Raw genomic sequence first — 22,950 nt, forward strand, 5'->3', positions numbered from 1 at the left:
AGTGCATCAATTCTTGTTTCTTTTCCATAACAAAATTAGAGTCACTCTTAAACCTAAAAGCTTCCAGCTTTACTGAAAGAGGATTAAGTTTTGCTTTAATTTCTTTGTTTTGAAATACTATGCAAACAACTTTCCTCCAACTTAAGCCAAAGCATCTTATGGATCAGCCTATGATCTAGACTGCCTATTTCCTTTACATCACATATTACACACATAATTACAATGTAAGTGATTAATACATGTAAAAGAAAAATACTCTTCACGTGTTTAGTGGTCACTCAGATGTGGACCTACAAATGCTTTTCATAGTTGCATCACTTACTACCCTTTCCCAGAAGTATTTTACTTAGCACAGCAGATATAGGAATGGTGTCTTTCCCAATTAAACCTCAGATATCACAGAAAAGGATAAGGAGCAAGATGAACTCAACACCTAAAGATTTTTCCAAGTTGTAGATAACACTGGGATCCCTGTTAATGCCATGGGTTGCATAAGGAGAACTAGAAATCTACCATCTCTGCACGGCCTATGACTAGATAACTAATCTAAAGCTTCCAACATCCTGGGAGGTGTCCAATGAGTGGGCTGCTTTCCCCCACCCACTCAACCCCCATAAGCAAAAGCTCCTTCCCGCCAAAATCCTTGCCCCGCCAACCTTCCCCCTTCCAGCCCGCAATGCGGCACCAGATAGAGTCTAGACACTCAGCAAGGAGCAGGAGAGCGAATTCGTATTAGTCCCCCTCCCTCAGTGAGCAAAAAGAAGAGAAGCCGGGAGACCCCACCATACTACAACCCCGTGCGCGTGCGCTGCAGCGAATCACCCACCCCTTCCCCTGAGGCAGCGCACCCGTGGAATTTATCAGCGTCGCGCATGCGCGTTGCTCTCCGTGAGCCGCACCCATCCTTGATGAGCGAGGGCGGGTGGAGAAGTGGGCGGAGCAGTGACGAGGGAGCGGGACCAACGGTTTTGGAACGTTCTCGCTCTCTCTGGTTGGGCCTGTCGGGCGCAGGCTGGGGGGGCCGTTATCCGCCGCTAGCCGCGTGCTGCTGCTGCCGTCGCCGTAACAGTCTTCTGCAGGCTGGGGCGTGCGCGTAGCGTGTGCCAGAGCGCTCAGGGTGTGTGCACGAGTGTGAGCCCTGTGTGTGCACGGGGTGTCGGTGCCGCCCGTGTGTGCAATGGTGTGTGTTCGTGTTGGGCGTGTATGTCAGTGGCATGAGTGACTGTCGCTCGTCTGCGTGCAGGTGTGTGTCGGTGTTGGGTGTGTGTGTCTGTTGCATGTATGTGTGCAGGTGTGTGCCAGTGTCGTGTGTGTGCACATGTGTGCAAACATGCACCAGTGTCGCAAATGTGTGTCTGTTGCATGTGTATGCAGGTGTCAGTTTCATGTTTCTGTCTGTGTACTGGTGTGTGCCAGTGTCACGTGTGTGCAGATGTGTGTCAGAGGACTAGGTGTGTGCAAAGGGTGTCTTGTGCACACACAGGTAATGCTACCCTATTGGGGCCTATAAGGAGGACTATTTCGGACCCCCGTTACCCGTCAGCCACCCTCTACAACACTAATTGCATTATTTCCACAAACCAAAAAATATCCCAACAATGTTAACACACTGTTAAAGAAACCATGTTAGATAAGATGAGTGGTATTTGGGGCCGGGGGCAATATTAAACTGGGAGCACCTGGAGCTTCTTGGGGCCTTAAGTCTGCTTATGTGTGTTTTGTGTGCAGGTATGTGTTAAAGTTGTGTGTGTCAGAGTCCCCTGTGTGTATGCATGTGAATGGATGTGTGTGGGTGGATGTGTATGGGTATGTGGTGATTTGTCAATCAGCGCATGCATGTGTATGCATTATTATGTGTCAGTGTGGTCTGCATGTGAATTTGTCAATATGCATGAGATATTGAGCATATGTGTGTGCTGATATGCTATCTGTGTGTGTTGGTGAGAAGATATGTACAGCAATGTACCTAGGATAATGATTGAATTTCAGGGTATTGTGGGTCTCCAGGCTGGGCGTGTCTCAGTCAGAGGGGGCATTTGTTTGTCACACTGTATGTTTTGTCAGGATGTATTAGTGTGGGAACCTGTTGTGCCAGTTTGTGACTTAGCATTTTGTGCATCTGCATGTGTGAAGGAAATTGTGTATTCATATGTCATCTCAGCATTGTGTATCTGTGCATAATGTGCCAGTCAGTGTGTATGTATTTGTGTGTGGTAGCATATTGTGTGTGTGCATTGCAATCTGGGAATATGTGTCAGCACGTTGGGGACTATGTGCATGTCAGTTGGGAAGTATATGCATGCCTGGTGCTATGTTGTATGTGTTATGGGGCTATTAATGATTGTGTTGTAAGAGTGTGATTCTCCTGATCTCTCCGTAACAGTGGCTAACAAGCAGGAAAAGACCAAATCTGCTGAATACCAGTTACTAATATTGGTAAATTCATAAATGTCATGACCTGGCAGTTTTTTATGCACCATCTCCCCTAAGCTATTTGGGATAGTGTAAGGAGGGAGATAAAATGCCTAGATACAGATATATTGCCACATGCCAATGGTGCAGGCCCACTGCCCGAATTGAAGTTTTTTAAATAAACCTGTACTTTTAAGTTTTATTTTATTTTTTGATGGAAGGTGTCAGGCTGACACACATAGAAAGTGAAGTTCTCTTTTCCACAGAACAGGTACACAAGCAGGCAGCAGGACAAGATTTCTCTCATTAGCCAATATGCCTCAACCCTAGTCTGAAGGGACCAACTATAGAATTGACAGGACAATTCAGTGTGCATATACATTCACTGTTTGACTTCTCTGGTGATATTGTCATCAAGAATGAGTCATGGTGGTGATTTTGTTAAGTGAACTTTTGTGCACTAGGAAATGGACTGAGGCCACCAATTCATTTTATGTTGGTCTCCCAACAGCCATTAGACAGAAACAACTGATTTGAATCAGTTCCTGAAAGTGAAATGTTTTGTATCCCACTACTGTCCAGTGAGATATTCATTCCTCTTTAGTTGTAAAACTGGAGTTCAAATATAGATAGATGTGTATTTTCCCACTCAAATCAGTGGCTTTTTACTTAAAAATTTTATTTCAGTTGTAAAAGAAACAAAAATGGTATAGTACATCATGGACTGGGAAAGGATCTCATCTATTAATTGAAAATAAACTGAAACTTAACTAAAAAACTTACCAATAAATAAACCAAGTTAGCTTTTCTACAAAACCCTATTCAGATATCTGTAGAAAATCATCTGCAAAGAACAAGGATACATATTAACATTAGAATGAGGGAAAGGCCTGGTCTGGATAGTTTAGATTGTGGGCTTCTGTGAATTTTTGTTTATTGCCCGTGAGCTGTCCGTAACTTTTACTCAAAATAACCGTGACAAAAATCTTAACCTTATAATGAGTTATGTGCAGGTCATTAGGCTAAATATATCTCAGATCATGAATGACAAATTTTGAATTGATGCCCTTTGAGTTGAAGCTCTTACTCCAATACTTTGTGGAAATATGTTCATGTCACAGCAACTTCCATTCCACCCAGTGTCCGTGTAGGCAGTCTCATCAGCGCAATGGGAGATAGAACGACATGGAGACTGAAATGTCCTGAAGACCCCAATATGTTGAAAATGTGAACTTTGTAATGTGGTTTCCTGTGCTATGTCTTAATCTGTAAATAAATAGTGAATTTCAAGATGAGATCCTTAGCTAGTGCCAATCAGTTTAGCTCTAGTGAAGTCAGCTATATTTAGGGATAGATCCTCAGCTGATGTAAATCGACATAGCCACATTGACTTTAGTGGAGCTATGCTGATCTTAATCAGCTGAGGATCTCGCCCATAGAATACTACTGTGTGGAAAAGGCATTTTGTGTAAATCAGTTCCCCAAGCCACAATTTATATGGAGCTAAACGTATGGAGCAACAATAGTATATTTTAGAAGTGTTTTATGTTTTGCTGTGTTTCATGTAATCACAGGAAAATGGCAGGAAAGAAGAAAGAAGTTCAACTACAGGTATAAATCTTGTTTGTTACTTGAATAATTCAAGAGTTCAATAAAATTGTTGACATTTTTAGAGATATTAAATTCTGGGTTTGTTTTATCTCAGGTAGTAATAACCAATCAAAGTCAATGGGATGAAATGTTGCTGACTAAAGGTGTAACAGGTACTATTATTTTTTCTATTAATCTCACATAATGAAATGTGTGTGCATTTTTATCAATCATTTTATTTTTGTGACCCCTTCCTGCCCAGTTACTTCTCACTGTGCACACACTTCGTCAAACTGCCACTTCCTGTGGCTTGCCCCTCAAAGCAAAGAGTTCTAGAAACCTCCATAAAGCCTAAGTAAATATGCTCTGTTCTAGCTATTTTACATGAAGACTCAAAGGATTTGAAATTCACACTCCTAAACTGGGGGCAAAACACAGGTCTGCACTGCAGCCACTCCACAGCTGCTTCACCAGCCTGAAGGCTGGCTGTATGGTCACTGGCTCTCCATGCCACCTATAGTATGATAGGAGTTCCTGGCAAATTAATCCATGTGAACTCAGATCTCATGACTCCTCCATATAACACCCAACTGTGCCTCTTGCATTGGCCATTTTGGAACTGTCACAATATCAATCCAATCACACGAAAGATACAAAAACCAATGCATTGTGTCTGCCTGCAATTCAAACACAAAAGGGTTCTGTAGTGATGAGTGATTGTCACATACTCCTTTGCAAAGCAGTGAATTTAAACCATACTGGATATCATGCATGGGTGTTTTAAAAAAAAAAAAAGTTCTGAAAAGACTTCATGTCTGGGAAGTGGTGGGTGAAAGTCCTGATAGGTCAATATTTTCAATTACTCAGTAAAATCGAACTAATCAGCAGAATGAGTTTTATGTTCCTATTCGTGCACAATTGTATCTGGCATAAGACAAAAGCAATTGTGTTATAAATTGTGTGCTTTCAAGAGTGTACATAGTATGTATTTTCTTCACTCCCCTCAGTTTGTATGTAAGCTTAGCATCAATATCTGTTAAATTTATTAGGAATGCTATCTAAAGAGGGAGAACAGATCGTGGGTGAAGTGATCAGGGGAGCAAGAGAGAAAACCAATGGGTTGTGAGTAAGGTTGAGAGAGAGAGACAACATACATGATCTTAGGAAGGAGGGAAACAGCCCAAAAAGGAGCGGCAGGGCATGGAAAGAGACAACTGATAATAGGGCCAAAGGAGGGAGAGACAACTAACAGTGGGCACAGGAAAGGAAGGTCAACCAAGACAAAGGAATAGGGGAAGGAGACATTAATATAACTGCATTCCCCACCACAAAATATATAAATAAATAACTACTCTTACAGACTAAGACATTTAAGTTGAAACCTAATTTGTGTAAGAGATAATACCAAAACTTAATGTTTTTCAGAAGAAAAAGAGACCAGAAATAGACTTAGAAATACATGTATGCCAATGCCACTGCAGGACTAACCCTATAAATTTACAAAAACATTTTATTTTATAAACTATATGAAACAGGTGAGTTTCATTCTAATTTTTTATACTTTCAGTAATAGATGTTTATCAGGCTTGGTGTGGGCCTTGCAAAGCGGTGGTAAATTTATTCAGAAAACTAAAAAATGAGCATGGTGAAGATGACCTTTTGCATTTTGCTGTGGTAAGGATGTAAATTCTATTTAGAGCTTCAGTGTCAAATGTATTTCTGTATCTATCTATTTATAGAGTACCTATCACCATAGTATCTGAGTACCAGTGGAGTCATTGGTGAATTTGGCTTGCTTGTCTCTTTTTCTGAATGACTTCTTAAAAGAGGACGATCAAAGTATATAATGGATAGGGAAGGATCTATAATAAGATAAGGGATAAGCTAGAATCATACAAGTTAATTATGGAAAAGACATACTAGACAATAGTGTAATGAAGAACATTCTTATAATGCATACATACTATGAGATAGAGTTGAGATTACTGGGGGAACCATATCTCTGAATATACCAACTTCCATGTTTAAAAATCCAAGTCTTAACATTGCATAACCATATAGCCTGACTTTCAGAAGTGCTGAAACTTCCTCTGAAGACCATAGAAGTTGTGGGTGCTCATCACTTCTGAAAATCAGGTCAGTAACTTCCTTTTGTTTTTCTTGCTTTTCCGTATAATTTCCTATGTTATATTTAAAAAGGAACAAAGAGAGGGAAGCTGAAAAACAAATAGATTTAAAATGTTTTCGAGAAAAAGTTCATCCAGAAGAGCAAGATAAAATGGCAGCTACAATCTAATGCACTAAAGATATATGTGTTTCACAGGTTCATTCTGAGTTCCCATCCAGATATTGAACTATCAAGTTTATAATACTTGTCCGTATGGCTGCCAATTGTTTTTGTTGCATTCTCTGAAGCCCCAGAGAGCAAGATGACAGAAGCAACCTGTCTTGCCTATGGCAATAGCCATAAAAAGCATCATGCGCTAACCATTACCAATAGAGTTACCACTGATATCTTCATCTGTAAACACAGAGCAAAACTGTATAATTGCAGATACCACTATGTAGTGACCGTTGGCAAATGCTCTTTTAATGGAGATCATTGTAGGTCTGACCTACAAATGTGGATCACTACCATTAAGTCAACAGACAAGTCCACAAGGTTTTTATCCTACAGATCTTTTACACAGATCTCCTCCTATTAAACTCGGATTCTAAAAATCCAACCCCATATATATCAAATATTTAAAGCTTTTTTAAAAAAGTCATACACACATAGGTGTGTATATGTGTACATACAAAACATAGAGTAACAAGCCCAAAACACCAAACAACGAATTGTAATCTCATACCACTGAAGTCAATGAGGTTATACTAATGCAAAACCATCGTGAAATCAGAATCAGACCCCAGGTTTTCAGCCATACCTCTACTATCCAGGCTATTTGCAACCCCGCATGGCTTTTAAAATAAGAGATCAAGCCTGTTCATTCCATCTGTTTTCATACATCTAGCTGCTGTCCCTTCATCTGCACTTACTTTATATCCGTAATTTATTCCTGCCAGCATATGTAAATTTTTACATCTGCAATATTATTATTTGGGGTTGTTATACTGTATCATTAACATCATACCTTTCACCCAGAATGACTGTATTAATTCAGGACTCTGGTGGCCCAGAAGTGTAAACCGTTCATTTCCATTCAGGTCTCCCTTCAATTAGTACCTCTATCATTGATAAATGGAACAACAATATTATATAGTGCTTGTGATCTAGTTATTTTAAAATAAATACTATGTTAAAACCTTGCCAAGTATAATTCATCAGTGTTAGTTCAAACAGTTTTTGGATTTGTGTGTATTTGTGTATGTAAAATACATTTATAAAACAAGAAGTAACTGTTAATAAATGTAATTCATGGGATTCTCAAATCTTTATATAGTGTGGATCACATCTTAACAGAGAGTTAATACAATAGACCACTTTCCCTCCCATTGAAATGTCATGGGACTTTCCCATGTGTGATCCTATGACATTCCAATGGCAATTACAGCCATTACTTACCTCAAAAAGCAATATTAGGACACAGTACTTTTAATGTGATTTAGCAGCTGTAAACAAGAAGTAAAGCCTGCCCCATGTGACCAGCAATGTTGACCACCAGCAAGTGTTTTAAGGACTACTATTGATCCACAGAACCACGGTTTGAGAATAATTCTGTAAAAGTTCTCAAATATCTATCTAATCTATCTATCTATCTATCATAATCTATTTGCCCTTATTTTAGGCAGAGGCTGACAGCATTGTGACCCTGCAGACATTTAGAGACAAATGTGAACCTGTTTTTCTCTTTTGTGTTGTAAGTTTGTGCTGCCTATTTTTGTTATTTTTTTCAGTATATTGAAAATAAATGTAAAGCTGTACAAATGTGAATTACATCTTTACAATTTTAGTGTATAGGATATTGTTGCATATTGTACATTCCAGTCATTTTAACAGTGAATCATATTTTATATGTTCTTGGCATGCACAGAAGAAGGGGTATTAGCATAGTACTTCTGCTAACAGGAGAAGAAAATTCTCCATTATACTACAGTATATTATGCCAGGCCTGGTTGCTAACTCCGTAGGCAAGTGTTTTATTGTACTTGGAAGTTTTGAGATTTGGATTCCAGCAGCTAGAGGCTAATAACCAGGGTGCATTAAGGATACTCCACTCTATATAAATGCAGCCACGTGAAATTATCAGCTTCTCTGATCTCACCAAAAGCTAGCCAGTTTCACTGTGCTGCTCATGCATATACATCTCTACCTCGATATAACGCTGTCCTCAGGAGCGAAAAAATCTTACCGTGTTATATCAAACTTGCTTTGATCCACCAGAGTGCGCAGCCCCATCCCCCCTGGAGCACTCTTTTAAATATCCCATCTTCTAGAACTGGAAGGGACCTTGAAAGGTCATCAAATCCAGCCCCCTGCCTTCAATAGCAGGACCAAGTACTGATTTTGCCCCAGATCCCCAAGTGGCCCTCTCAAGGATTGAACCCATGACCCTGGGATTAGTAGGCCAATGCTCAAACCACTGAGCTATCCCTAACACATTATATCTGAATTTGTGTTATATCGGGTCGTGTTATATCGGAGTAGAGGTGTATATGGTGCAGCAATGAGCAGAAGAGTGAAGCACAGAAGGGAGAGTAGTGAAGGAAGCTGTTGGAAAATGGAGGAACTAGAACTGAGATGAGGAGAGACAAATAGTGGAGGGAGGAAACCTGGAAACAAGGAGGATAGGAAGTGAAAGCAAGAAAGGTCTAATTCTGTACCAGTGAAGTAAATGGAAACTTTGTGATTAACTTTAGTGGGCACAGGGTCAGATCCCAAAGGAGGAAGAGAGTAACCAAAAAGCAAGAATAGTCAAAAATGGGGAGGGGAAAATGGGAAGAGATGGAAACAAGGACAGAGAACAGTAAGAGAAGGAAAATTTAGGCCTGATTCTCATTAATACTAATGTCCCTTTACACCATTCTATCAATGCAAACGGTCCTAATTGTGGATATAAATTATGTTTACACATGCCTTAAGGCCTCTTTATATAGCTAGACCAGTGTAAAGGGAATTTAGTGTAAATGAGAATCAGGCTTTCTAAATTCTTTCCTTCAAATTTCTTTTGAATTTTAAGCAAATTAATTGTAAGTGAATTTGTGCAAGGTGTCTGATTGCTAGTCCTGGACATTTTGTTGCACTATTTATTGAGGACCAGATTTGGCAGTCCTTAATTGAGCAAAACTCTTATAATCTCCAATAGGAATTTTGCTCAAATAAGGATAGCAAATTTTGGCAATTACAGAACAAATACAGCTTGGGCATCAATAGTAGTAGCATCCCTATCCTGCCACATATTCAACCTGGAGGAAGAACTTCTAAGGGTAAAAGCAGGGCTTAATTTGTAATGGAAGAGGTGCCGGGGCTCAAGCAATTTTTTTACATTCATAACTGATGCAGCAAGCCCAGAGGTGCCAGCGCTGTGAACCTAAGCCTAGAGGTGGTAAGGCTAAGTCCTGGCACAAATTAAGTACTGGGTCAGAAGGAAGTTCATTCTCTATACCCGTGGTGCCCAACATTTTCCTGTAGCACCCCACACACACACCTATAACGGAATCTGTCTGCATGCCTGCCCTCTCCCCATTACCACACAGTTGGCTCTGCAGAGGAGAAGCTGGGGGCAGAACTGGGATGGGGGAGGACCTGTGGCTAGAGGTGGAGCTGTGGCTGGGGACAGAGGAGAGCTGCGGCATGGGGTGGAGTGGAGCTGCAATTGGGAGCAGAGCAGGGGGTGGAGTAGAGCTGCGGCTGGGGGCTAGCCCGGGTTTTGCTGCGTGCCCCCCTGAACGTTCCACTGCGCCCCACAGTTTGGGGACCACTGCTCTATACCCATTCAATTGCTGACCTTTCAGCAGAGCTACTAACAGAGGTAACAGTCCAGTCATTGCCAATTGTGACCATGGTCTGTGCTAAGTAGACAACTGCTCAATAGGAACTTGACTGAGACCACCAACTTATTTCATGTAGGACACTGTTGAGCAGTTGGATGATAATTTTAGGCCAACCAGGCTATATTTGAAATGTTGATGATGAAATGCTCTGTAGCCCATTACGCATCCGTTGAATTAGACATTAGGAAATGCCAGGTTCTAAAATGTAAACCCTCTGAAACTTTTGAGATAAGACTTATGTTAAGCAATAACAGAATAACAAATAATGGGAATAACAGTCAGTTTTCTTTGATATCACTGATTTTAGCCCTGTGTTTTTGATTCATCACCTGTTTTGCAAATCAGTCTATCTGCAGTGATACATTGCTACAACTTCTAGTTTTAGAACACAGTATCATGGTAACTGTCTATTGCTGGTGAAAAATAGGTTGTGTTAGAAGTCAATTAAATGTGCAAAACTAAATTAGTAGATCTTACTGAGAGTGTTATTTTATCATTTATTTTTTACAGGATGGCAAAATTATAGCAATGGTGCGAGGCACAAATGCACCACTTCTCAGTAAGACAGTAATAAAGCTATTAGAAGAAGAGAGGAAAATTTTAGCAGGGGAAATAGAACGCCCTGAGGTACTCACTAGATAACTGTTTTCTTATCAAGTTTAAATATAAATGAATATTTTTATTACATTTGCATGGTCTCTTTCTATGCTTGTGGTGCTGTTTTTATTTCTTTTACTGTTCATATTTCATTTTTATTTTTGTGAATACCACTATCTTTACCATGAACTAGCATGTATCTCATCTTTTAGAAACTTCCATTAAGTGGTACTTATCCAAATGATACTGGTAATTTTACAAACTGATCTGTATGCAGAGGAGAGATTCTTCACTAACAAAAATATCACCAGCATAAAAACTAACTTTGTATTTATTTCTTTATTTATTTTTATACTTTCAATGCTGGACATTTTTCTTACCTATTTTACTATGGGCTCGAGAGAATACGGGAAAGGGGACAGTTCTTACCTAATTCCTCTTTCCTACTGAAATGCAGGTGAAAGAATTCCATTTATCTGTATAGATGCAAAAGAGAAATTGTAATGGACTACAACTCAGTTAAGAAAAATCAGAACAAACCTAAATTCTCATAGTACTGTATGAGATAACATTATACCCTATCAAATATATTATTAGCTTCTCGGGATAAAACTGCTGAAGAGATAACTGGTAGCTGAGCTTGGTGACTTAAATTATTTTGCTTGTGTTAGCGGCAGCAAGCCTGCCTATTTCAAAACCCACTTGAACTTTGTGAATAATTGAGATTAAATAATTTAGTTGTGTTGCTAGAATTTTGGTGTTTACTTTATATTCTACATTTAGCAGAGAAATAGGTTGGAAATTTCCACGGTTATGTCCATCTTTATGTTTCTTTAAAATTAATGTAATGAGGAGTCTCTCATATTGTAAGGTATAAAAGTGTTAGGATTTCCCCCTAATTTAAGAGAAGACTTGCACGTCTGGGCTGGCACAAGGTTCCACAAAATCTGCAAAAAAAAAAGTTTAGAAGCAGAAAAAGAAGCAGCTTAAATGTTGATGTTGGTATTATCTTGCACTAAGTTAATGTTGCAGGGAGTTTTTCAGAGAGGGGAAGCAGAGAAAGAACGAAGGAGTGACTTGCTCAACATCGCTGGCAGAGCCAGGAATGGCACCCAGGTCTCATGATTCCCAGTGGGCTATACACTGGCCCATACTTCCTCAATATTAACTTCATACTGACACTATAATTTTATCAGAATAACAACAACATGAAAACTGCTATTTTCTTAGGTACAAGAGCTTGTGTTTTTAGAAGAGAAAACAGCAGAAGTATATAGTGAAGAAAGCCAACTTGAAGGTAAATTATATTTTAATTATTTTACAGTTATTAGTACAAAGAAAAAACTCAAACAGGTATCTTGTTAGTTATTTGGTATGTCCAGTGATAAAATTTTCCTTTGATTCATTTGGTAACTTGAGAGATTATTGTGGAAGGAGTCAAATTATCACACGCAGGTGCATATAAATGTTGTAAAATGGTCAAAATAATCAGATATGCTTATGTTGTTATTATTAATTATTATTTCTATAATGTCTGAGATCTGGATCCAACTCTATGAAGATTTAACATGATGGAGCTCTCAATGCCTGTAGCAAAGGGTTTAATTTGAACTTTGAATTGTCTTCTAACTTAATATAGCATCCATGACAGAAAAGTTATGGTAAAAAATGGTGACTAAGAACAACATGGCACCTAAAAGCTGTGCATCTTGTAAAGGCCTAAGAGTATGAATTTTGTTGGGATACAAATGAGAGCCCCCTTTCACATACAGTATTCTCCAGAGTCTCACAGAACCGAGTCTAATTTTGTTAGTGGTACATGTGAAGGACAAAATGTCAGCAAATATGCTATGAGTGCAGCAATTGCAAGATCTGTAGCTACACTGTTTTTTCTGAGATATTCACATGTGGCCTTTTACATCTGGCCTACCACAAGAAGTGCAAGCCAGAATGACTGCTCATGCATTTTAGAGCACAGGCTTGTTTTAACGCCTAGTAGAACTAGTCACCCAATGGAGAAATTAAGAGATGAGTAAAACTACCAGATCCCTGGATTTACAAGATTTAAAAGAGGAAAGGAGGAAAGTCAAGTTAGACACCATCTACAATCCAAGCAGTTGTAGGCCAACTATCTGGGAGGTCTGCAGTATCGGCAAAAAGCAAAACAGGCCCAGGGAAAAAGGCGATTTGCAGGGTAACAGTGATACAGTATTTCCAGCCCTTTAGCACGTCTATCCAGCTCTTCTTCATTGAAACAACACTATTGAAATGCGACTTCAGCGCTTTCATGCAAGAATTAGGGCAGTTGCTTGTTTCAGGAACGTAGTTCTTTTCAATCTCTGTTAAATTTATCATTCCTTAGCCCTAGCTCCTCGGGCTGTAAATGCTTGTCATTCTCCCCAAAATAGGATTCTGCAAAGGCAAATCTCAAAGAAGAAAGAAGGCTAAGTAAATCCATTTATTCATATCTGAATATCCGTGACAACATAGCAGAAGTTTTGGAAGCTGTCACGTTCTTCCCTCGCTAACTTCGAGCAGTCAGCATGTAACCTTTAGTGATCTGCCACACACCATCCTTGCATCTCTCCTTGCTAGTCATTCCATACTACAAAGACCCTCCACCATTCCTTCCATAACAACTTTCATAACATCACTGTGCCTAATGTGACCAAAGTACATAAGTTTACATCTCTTGATTTCTGACATCAGGGTCTGCTTCTCTTCACTAATATTTCTAACATAGACAAAAGGCAAATGCCTAAGAGATGTACAAGAATCTTCACCAGCACCACATTTCCAAAGCTTCAGTTCTTCTTCGAGAGATGTCCCTGTGGGTGCTCCACTCTAGGTGTTGGTGCGTCCCTGCGCCTTCACTCGGAGACTTTTCGTAGCAGTACTCGTACTGGCCACACATGTGCAGAGGCTGCCCCCCGCAGTGAGTCTAGGATAATAGTGCGCATGCGTGGCCAATCTCCTCAGTTCCTTCTCTACCGTCCCCGGCCTGAGACGGAGCTCAGCAGACTCGTTAGGAAATCCCTCACTTTGTTACTTTACCTGTTCTAGTAGTTAGTTTGTTGTCAGTTCTTGTTAGTGTAGCTCATTAGTTCTTTTAGCTGTTAAAAAAAAAAAAAGAAAAAAAAATTTCTCTCAGCCGCAGCCGCTTCTACCATGCCTGGCTCCACAGGCTTTAAGCGCTGCTCTACGTGTAAGGATGCTATTCCGCTCTCTGATGGCCACTCTCATTGTATAAAATGCCTGGGGGAAACACACATTCCCCCAAAATGTGCCCACTATACCAAACTCAGTTCCAGGGCACGAAAGGACAGGGAGCTTAAACTGAAACTGCTCCTCCTGCAGAAGTCTATCGGGTCAGTTTCAGCCCCAGGAGCCGACTCCAGCTCTACTGCCCGCCACAGCCCCCCTGCTTCAAAAAAACTGAAGAAAGCTACAAAAAAGGGGCAGCCCTCTCCAGCAAAGAAGTTGGTGAGGCACAAAAGTGCCTCAGGCAGGTCAACAGTTTCCCTGCCTGTGTTTCCTCGCCTCAGCACTTTTGAAGAGCCGGGCTCCTCAGGCACCGCACGAAAGCCGCCTCAGGCTGCGGCGGCGGCGCGAAGCTCCGGTGCCGAGGCTTCAGGCTTTCAGTTGCCTGCCTCGTTTATGGCACCGTTCGGCACCGAGACGAACACGGTGCCGACATTTCCAGCCTTGCCTGACCCTGTGCGGGCTGATGTCCCCCCGGCACCTACCACGGCACCGGCAATCGCAGCACAGGCTGACAGGGAGATCAAAGGAAAAACCCCTGCTTGGAGGAATGTTCCCTCAGGGCAACTTCCTCCTCCGCAGCTTTCACCTCATGCAGGAGCCTCACCTTTTCAATTCACTCAGACAGCAGATCTATTGGTCTCACCTATTCTGCAGTCTCCCCTGATAAATGCCTGTTTTTCTCCAATGCTGGATTCAGGATCAGAACAACCTTCCTCCAGTGAGGAGGAAACTGATCCACAGGCAGTTTTTTCTCCTTCTCAAGACTCCCAGACCCAGATCAACAGGGGTTACAAAAAAACTACCTCAGCCTGTCCTCAGTATCCTGCCCCATGGGGAGTGAATCCTTGGATGGCAACACCTATGCCCTACCCACCACCTTGGCAATGTTGGGCACCATGGGCATCGTACCCCCGAGAACACATGCGCTACGGCACTTCGACCAGGCACAACACTGGTTTAGCACTGCCTCGTGACGGACCTGCCAGTGACATAAGATACCAGGCAGCACCGTCACACTCCCAGGATCAACTGAGTCCTGCTCCTATTCCAGCAGAGTCCGACGTAACGCTTGAGGAAGCCTTACTTCCCCTTCCTCCAACTCCGTCGGATGACTATGCCAAATTCCAAGACCTCTTTAAAAGAGCTGCAGGTGACTTGAAAATTAACTTAGAGGAAGTCACTGAACTAACAGACATTTTGCAGCCCTCTTCTTCCTCTAGAGTGGCATTACCAATCAACATAGCCCTTTTGGAACCCTCTAAATCCATCTGGCAGAATCCAGCCACTAGCCTACCTACCTGTAAACAAGCGGACAGGAAGTACTTCATTCCTTCAAAGGGCTCTGAATTTCTTTTTACCCATCCAGCGCCAAACTCATTGGTAGTGGACGCAGCAAACCAGAGGGCCAAACAACAGTACGCCCGCTCCACCCCAGCCAACAAGGACAGTAAACGCCTGGACCTCTTCGGCCCTAAAGTATATGCATCCTCGACGCTACAATTTCGCATAGCTAATTATACCGCAGTCCTTGCAAAATATGACCACAAAAACTATAATAAATTCATGGATTTTATTGATCACATCCCAGAACAGAAGAAACAACAATTCACAGCTCTGGTTTCCGAGGGACAAACCATATCATGCACCGCTCTCCAAGCGGCCCTCGATGTAGCTAACACTGCAGCAAGGTTGACCGCCACAGCAGTGGTCATGCAACGAGGTTCATGGCTCTCTTCCTCCTTCTTCCCTCGAGAGGTCCAGAGCACCATTGAAGATCTTCCCTTCGATGGGGAAAAACTTTTTGCCTCCACCACAAACGACATGCTGCATTCGATGAAGGACGCAAGAGCAACCCTCCGGTCCCTAGGCCTCCAGTCACCTGCGACCAGAAGACGACAATATAGATATCAACCTTATCACCGACCACGCTACCCCACATTTTCACAACACTCCTATAGACCACAGGAACAACAACAGCAACAACGACGCCAAAGACCAAGATTCCAGCGTCGTCGTCCTAATTCTACAGGGGCGCTGCAACCCCCTCCAACTAATAGGCAGATTTGAAGCATTGGTCGAGGGTTTAGAAAACAGCGTTCCCACTTCAGCCGGCACACCTATCTTTGGACACTGCCTACGATCATTCTCTCATCAATGGCAGAAAATTACATCCGACAAATGGGTCATAGAGGTAATTACAATTGGATATGCCATCCCCTTCCTCTCCAACCCACCCTCCCCGTCCCTCTTCAGGGACCCATCTCACGAGCAACTACTCTTCCAAGAAGTGCAGCATCTCCTTCAACTGGGAGCAGTAGAAACTGTGCCAGAACGACACAGAGGGAAGGGTTTTTACTCCCATTATTTCTTAACAGAGAAGAAAAATGGGGGATGGCGACCAATCCTCGACCTCAGGCGGCTCAACAAATTTGTCAAAAAGCAAAAGTTCAAGATGGTCACTCTCACCACTATGATCCCAGCGCTGGAGCAGGGCGACTGGTTTTCAGCCCTCGACCTACAGGATGCCTATTTTCATGTGACTATACACCCATCCCACAGACGATTCCTACGCTTTACTCTCGGCTCCACACATTTCCAATACAGGGTTCTCCCTTTCGGACTGTCCACGGCCCCCCGTGTTTTTTCCAAGATCCTAGCCATAGTTACAGCCTACCTCAGAAAACAAGGGTTCGTAATATTTCCTTACCTAGATGATTGCCTCCTCAAAGCTTCAACGTTCGACGAAGCTCTCCGATCCATACGGCTTACCATCGATTGTTTCCTATCTTTAGGCCTGCAAATAAACAAAAACAAATCCACATTATACCCCACCCAACATCTGGAGTTCATGGGGGCATACCTCGACTCCCGGACGGGGTTGGCATCTCTCCCACCAGCTCGCTTCAATTCTATAAGTCAACTAGCCACAAGGATTCGCAACAGTCCCCAGGTGACTGTCCGGGACTGCCTACAAATACTAGGTCACATGGCCTCGTGCACCTCCGTCGTTCAAAATGCACGTCTATATATGAGGTGCTTCCAAGCGTGGTTGGCCACGGTGTACAGACCGAATGTGCACCCTCTAAACAAGACTCTCTCCATACCTGCCCGAGTCAAAGATTCTCTGCAGTGGTGGACAATTCACTACAACCTCTGCTGTGGAGTCCCCTTTCTTCAGCAGGCTCCATCCCTCATACTGACGACCGATGCATCTCTGACAGGATGGGGTGCACACATGTCTCACCACACAGCCCAGGGACTTTGGTCTTCAACCGAGACCTCTCTCCATATAAATGTCCTAGAACTTCGAGCCATTCGCAATGCGTGCCGTCAATTCCTACCACTGATCAAGAACCAACACGTACGCATAATGACAGACCATATTGCATGCATGTTCTACGTGAACAGGCAGGGGGGAGCTCGATCCCAGTCCCTGTGCACAGAGGCTATGAAACTCTGGAACTGGTGCATTGCGAACAACATCCGGGTATCAGCGGCCTACCTTCCTGGAGTGATGAATACCACAGCGGACGAACTAAGCAGACGTTTCCCGTGGGATCACGAATGGGAATTAAACGAGCACATCATTCGCGACATATTCCGCATTTGGGGCTACCCAGTAATAGACCTCTTTGCAACTGCAAAAAACAAGAAATGTCCCAATTTTTGCTCCAGAGCAGGGCTAGGCAAACATTCCCTGGGAGACGCATTCATGATCCCATGGCACCAAAACTTACTGTATGCGTTTCCCCCGATACCGGTTCTGAACAGGGTCCTGATAAAAATACGAACAGATGGAGCCAAAGTGATCCTAATTGCCCCATCATGGCCCAGACAGCCCTGGTTTCCGTTTCTCACCAAAATGTCCATTCGACCACCAATCCCCTTGCCTCTCATTCCGAACCTCCTATCACAACAACACGGCCGTTTTCTCCACCCCAACTTATCCATGCTCCACCTCAAAGCATGGTTCCTACATGGTTCTCCCAAAATGAACTAGATTGTTCTGAACAAGTTCAAAGAGTGCTCCTGCATAGCAGAACACAATCTACTCGCACCACCTATCTATGTAAGTGGAAACGATTCACACACTGGTGTTCAACTAAACAACTTAGTCCCACGTCAGCACCTCTTCCGCTCATACTTGACTACCTATTGGACCTTAAGCAATCCGGCCTTTCTTCCAGTTCCATCAGGGTCCATTTAGCTGCTATTACAACTTTTCATGACAAAATTGAGGGTACTTCCGTATTTGCTCACCAAGCGCTTCCTCAAGGGACTCCAAACCCTATACCCAGACATAAAACCACCCACCACCCCGTGGGACCTTCATCTAGTTCTCTCTTGCCTAACCCAACAACCATTTGAACCCCTAGCCACGTGTTCCCTTTTACACCTTTCGATGAAAACAGCATTTTTAGTGGCAATTACCTCCGCCAGACGGGCAGGAGAAATAGCAGCTCTTATGGCAGACCCACCATATACGATATTTTTCAAAGACAAGGTTACCCTCAGGTTACACCCCAATTTTCTTCCTAAAGTACACTCCTCGTTCCACATTAATGAGCCGATTCACTTACCAACCTTTTTCCCGAAGCCACATGTGAACTCGTTTGAAGCCTCAATGCATACACTAGATGTACGCAGGGCCTTGTCCTTCTATTTGGATAGAACCAAACCTTTTAGAAATTCTTCCAGACTTTTTGTTTCCATCGCGGAGCGTTCCAGAGGTACACCTATTTCTACCCAGAGACTTTCGAACTGGATTTCTTAGTGCATCCGGTTGTGCTATCAGATGAAGAAAGTTACACCTCCAGACGGCATCAGAACACACTCCACTAGATCTATGGCTGCCTCTGTAGCATTCTTACGCAAAGTTCCCCTGGCTGATATCTGTAAAGCAGCTACCTGGTCCTCTGAGCACACTTTTGTTAAACACTATGCCCTTACTCGAGGCCCTCTATCTGATATACGTTTGGGCAGGGCTGTACTATCAACGGCGTTCCTATCAGATCCGAAGTCCCTACCTCCTTAAGATACACGGCTTTTAGGTCACCTAGAGTGGAGCACCCACAGGGACATCTCTCGAAGAAGAAGAGGAGGTTACTCACCCTGTGCAGTAACTGACGTTCTTCGAAATGAGTGTCCCTGTGGGTGCTCCACTACCCACCCTCCTCCCCTCTACTTCGGAGTTGGGGTAGCCTCCGTTGTAGAGAAGGAACTGAGGAGATTGGCCACGCATGCGCACTATTATCCTAGACTCACTGCGGGGGGCAGCCTCTGCGCATGTGTGGCCAGTACGAGTACTGCTACGAAAAGTCTCCGAGTGAAGGCGCAGGGACGCACCAACACCTAGAGTGGAGCACCCACAGGGACACTCATCTCGAAGAACGTCAGTTACTGCACAGGGTGAGTAACCTCCTCTTCTCTTCTTGTCAGCGATATTATCTTCCCACCATTCACATCCATAAACCACTATGGAAAAAAAAAAAGCTTTTCACCAGTTGCATCTTTGTACATTTCAAGATGCCACAGTTTTTCTCAAAGCCATCCCTAGTTTTTCTTCCAGTTTCGCTGGAACAGCCTCCTTGGTTGGATATATATGATCCTAAATAATTAAATTCATCTGCTGCCTCTACAACTTGTCTGTTAATTGTGATGCCCTCTTGCATCCTGGTTTTATTAGCTGTGTTTAACGTTCATGCGTTTTGTTTCCATTGTATGCAGGAATAATCTGTATTCCTCATTAGTTGTTTTTGCAGACCCAAACGTTTTTTCCACTGCATTGGTGGATGTAGCAAAGAGTGTTGTGTCATCACGAGATCTGAGGTTGATTAAGAGAGGTCCACGAATGCAAATCCTAGCCCCTCCACTTTGCTAAAACCTTCCAAGGCTTGTCTCATAATAAATTCTGTGCATATGTTAAAGAGGCTTGGGGATAAAATAACACCCTGCCCAGTGGAAAACCACTCACTGTTGCCTACTACTGTTTGCACGGTGGTCTATTGGTGGTGGTAGAGACCTGCAATTAGCTCAATAAGATGCTTCGGAATCCTCTTGTCTGCTAATATCTTCCAAAAGATAGTCATGTCAGACCATATCAAAAGCTTTTGAGTCGTCAGTGAAGCACGTGATCTATGAGTGATTGTACTCTATGCATTTTTCAATGATGTGATGGATGTTCATGATTTGGTTACTTGTGCCTCTTTGAAACCAGCTTGTTGGGGTAATAGTTCTGCTTCTGTCCTTCCTTTCATGCGATCCTAGATTATGTAGAGTAGAACTTTGCTTGTGTGCTATGTCAGGGAGATGATATGATAGTTAGTACACTCTATTATAACAGAGGGTCCTGTGGCACCTTTAAGACTAACAGAAGTATTGGGAGCATAAGCTTTTGTGGGTAAGAACCTCACTTCTTCAGATGCAAGAAGTGAGGTTCTTACCCACGAAAGCTTATGCTCCCAATACTTCTGTCAGTCTTAAAGGTGCCACAGGACCCTCTGTTGCTTTTTACAGATTCAGACTAACATGGCTACCCCTCTGATACTTTACACTGTATTATGTCTTCCTTATTTGGTAAGGACAGAAAGATTCCCTACATTCAGTCCTCCGGCCAATTTCTAGTCATCCATACATCATTATAAGTTTTCCACATAAGATCAGTACCACATTTGCCAATTGTTTTAACAATTCTTCAAGCATGTTATCTATCTCTGGTGCTTTCACAGTCTTCATTTTCATAATAGTATGCACCACTTCCTCTTGCAGGATTGATGGCTCTGGCTCCAGCTTTATACCCTTTTCTGTCATCCTGTATTCTCTGCTGAGACTACATATGGACACATTAATCTCTCCACCTACATTTAATATCATCGCCCTCAGTGAGGGCTCTGCCATCATCATCTTTTATAATATTTGATCATGGGGATAACCTTTTAATAAGAAGTCTGACCACTGTGAACATACCAGTCATGTTATTACTCTTTAGAATTCTCTTGCTGTTTATATGCGTGGAAGTCACCTGAAAGTATGATGCAGAACCATATTGACTATGTCACGATATAGCAATGCTGAAGATCAAATGTCCAGTGGTCAGAGACTTTCCCAAGTGCCAACTGTGGGTCAGCTGTTAACCTCAAGCATAAAATTAAGACTTACTTTTTTTAAGTCTATTTACCTCTAAATGGTGTTATGCAAGTATCTTTCCTCTGCAGATTCTCACTTACCTGCCCTCTTTCCTGGCTTTTTTCAGAGTCTTTTCCCTTACAGATAACAGAATGAAACTCAGCCCTTTATAATCTTGTTTTGAATGTTGAATTCCACAAGCAAGTGTTAGTGCTGCCCCAGCATTTATAGTTGTAAATGATTCCAGGATTTGCAATACTGAGGTATGTGAGTCTGCTGAGGCAGATCTGTATATACAAGGAGAACTCCACTTATAAATAAGTAGCTTTCCTTTCTCTTAATGGATCTACTTCATATATATATACACTCACCCTCCCTTATCTCTGCTTTCAAAGTTGTAGCATTAATGTTTGAGCAGTTGGGAAAAGGAATTGCATGTCAGTGTTGTGATTCATGTACAGAGGTTTATAATCCACATTTGAACCTCTTCTGCTATTGGTTTCCAGGACCCTATGTCTTGGTGAGCAGAATCCAAAATTAGTAATCTATTAAAAGAAAGACTATGGAGAGCTCAGGTTGTAAGTACAGAAAGTAAATTAGCCTGTGTATATATTTCAGTAAATATATTTATAAATATGCATATGTATTCTTCCTTTTCCTATAGAAGGAGTCATATACACTGTTGCAATTATAAAACCTGATGCCATTGCAGATGGAAGAGTAGAAGAAATTAAACAAAAGGTAGACAACATTTTTAAAAAACCCCAACCATCGTGTTTGGTTAAGTTCCAAGACAGGGAAATGGGAGTATAATTGGATATTAATTTAGGACAAAACTGTACAGCCAGATCTGCTAATATTTATCCTGTAAAACTGACAAACGTAAAATGGTTGTGGCTGGAGCAATATGATTTTCAAGTTGATGCTCTTTAACATATTTTATGTTACTAGAAGAGGTATGTACTGAAGTATATTATGCAGATCATTGATTGTCACACAAGTATTCCAGCTGAAGCGTGATAAATTGCTTGCATAACCTCCCAACAGTTTCTTATTCTTTCTGCATTTGATGGTAGGAGTGAGAGTTAACCATCAATTCTGGGACAGTGCAGATGAGTCACAGAAAATAATTTTACAAGTGTGGAAAATATTTTCTTTGCCACAGCAGTATCTTTCAAAATTCTAGACATACAAACAAACCAGCTCAGATTAGCCAGTCCTTTACATACGTGTGTGAATGTCTGCAGACATGCATAAACTCATGCTTATGGGAAAGTAAAGTCACAGGATATACACTGGTAACAATTTAGATGCATAGGCAGACACAACATTTGGTTAAGGAGACATCATTTCTGCCTCCAGAACATAGTACTGGAGGAATGCTCATTTCAGTTCCAGAAATGCTGAATTGTGGACATACACACATATAGTGTATGCCGTGCAGTGAGTACACATAGTGATATAGATCATATCAATGCATGCCTACTCCACGTATACATATTTCTACCATGCTAGTGGGAATTAAAAAAAAAAAATAGATACTCATGTTATTTCTGCATACTAAAACCAAAAAGCGAGTACACTATAATAAAAAGTTAATATCCAATCTCTCCTAGGTATGTACAAATACTTTACAGGTACATGACTGACTGCTGCATAATAAAGATTTTACTGTCAGTCATTAGGAATGATTATGTGCTGCCTTCCCATAGCTTTGTTTTATTTGCACTACTGGAATCAATAATGGTAAAACATGTTTTACAAATAGTAGAGATTTTCAATAAAATCTGTATATTGAGGTACATAATGTGTAACCAAAGGCTTCTTTATTTTAATGGGTGTCACACTTGAACGCAGTGCAGTACTTTGAAAAGCTGGAAATTTAGTTGGGCAGAATGAAGAAGTTACTATATTTGTGATATTTCATATTACCTCATTTAAAATTCTGCACAAAAATCAGTCAGTTTT

The 22,950-nt window shown here is 41.9% G+C and overlaps 1 protein-coding gene across 5 annotated transcripts in view; it reads left to right on the forward strand.

Moving 5' to 3' along the window:
• Positions 1 to 909: 909 nt before the first annotated feature.
• Positions 910 to 22,950, forward strand: part of NME8 (NME/NM23 family member 8) — a 32,700-nt gene continuing 10,659 nt past the window's right edge. Inside the window, exons 1-9 of one of the 5 annotated variants that reach the window (XM_034761218.1) lie at positions 910 to 1,117; positions 2,384 to 2,436; positions 3,987 to 4,023; positions 4,118 to 4,175; positions 5,570 to 5,676; positions 7,791 to 7,862; positions 10,507 to 10,623; positions 11,824 to 11,890; positions 21,647 to 21,723. In XM_034761218.1, the coding sequence (XP_034617109.1) occupies positions 3,991 to 4,023; positions 4,118 to 4,175; positions 5,570 to 5,676; positions 7,791 to 7,862; positions 10,507 to 10,623; positions 11,824 to 11,890; positions 21,647 to 21,723 (531 nt within the window). In that variant the 5' untranslated portion in view covers positions 910 to 1,117; positions 2,384 to 2,436; positions 3,987 to 3,990. Of the gene's footprint in view, positions 1,118 to 2,383; positions 2,437 to 3,986; positions 4,024 to 4,117; positions 4,176 to 5,569; positions 5,677 to 6,075; positions 6,139 to 7,790; positions 7,863 to 10,506; positions 10,624 to 11,823; positions 11,891 to 21,646; positions 21,724 to 22,950 lie in introns of those variants that run through there. The other 4 variants (XM_034761219.1, XM_034761220.1, XM_034761222.1 and 1 more) reach the window with 4 other exon arrangements.

This window comes from Trachemys scripta, chromosome 2 (genome assembly GCF_013100865.1).
Source record: "Trachemys scripta elegans isolate TJP31775 chromosome 2, CAS_Tse_1.0, whole genome shotgun sequence".
Taxonomy (NCBI): Eukaryota; Metazoa; Chordata; order Testudines; family Emydidae; genus Trachemys; species Trachemys scripta.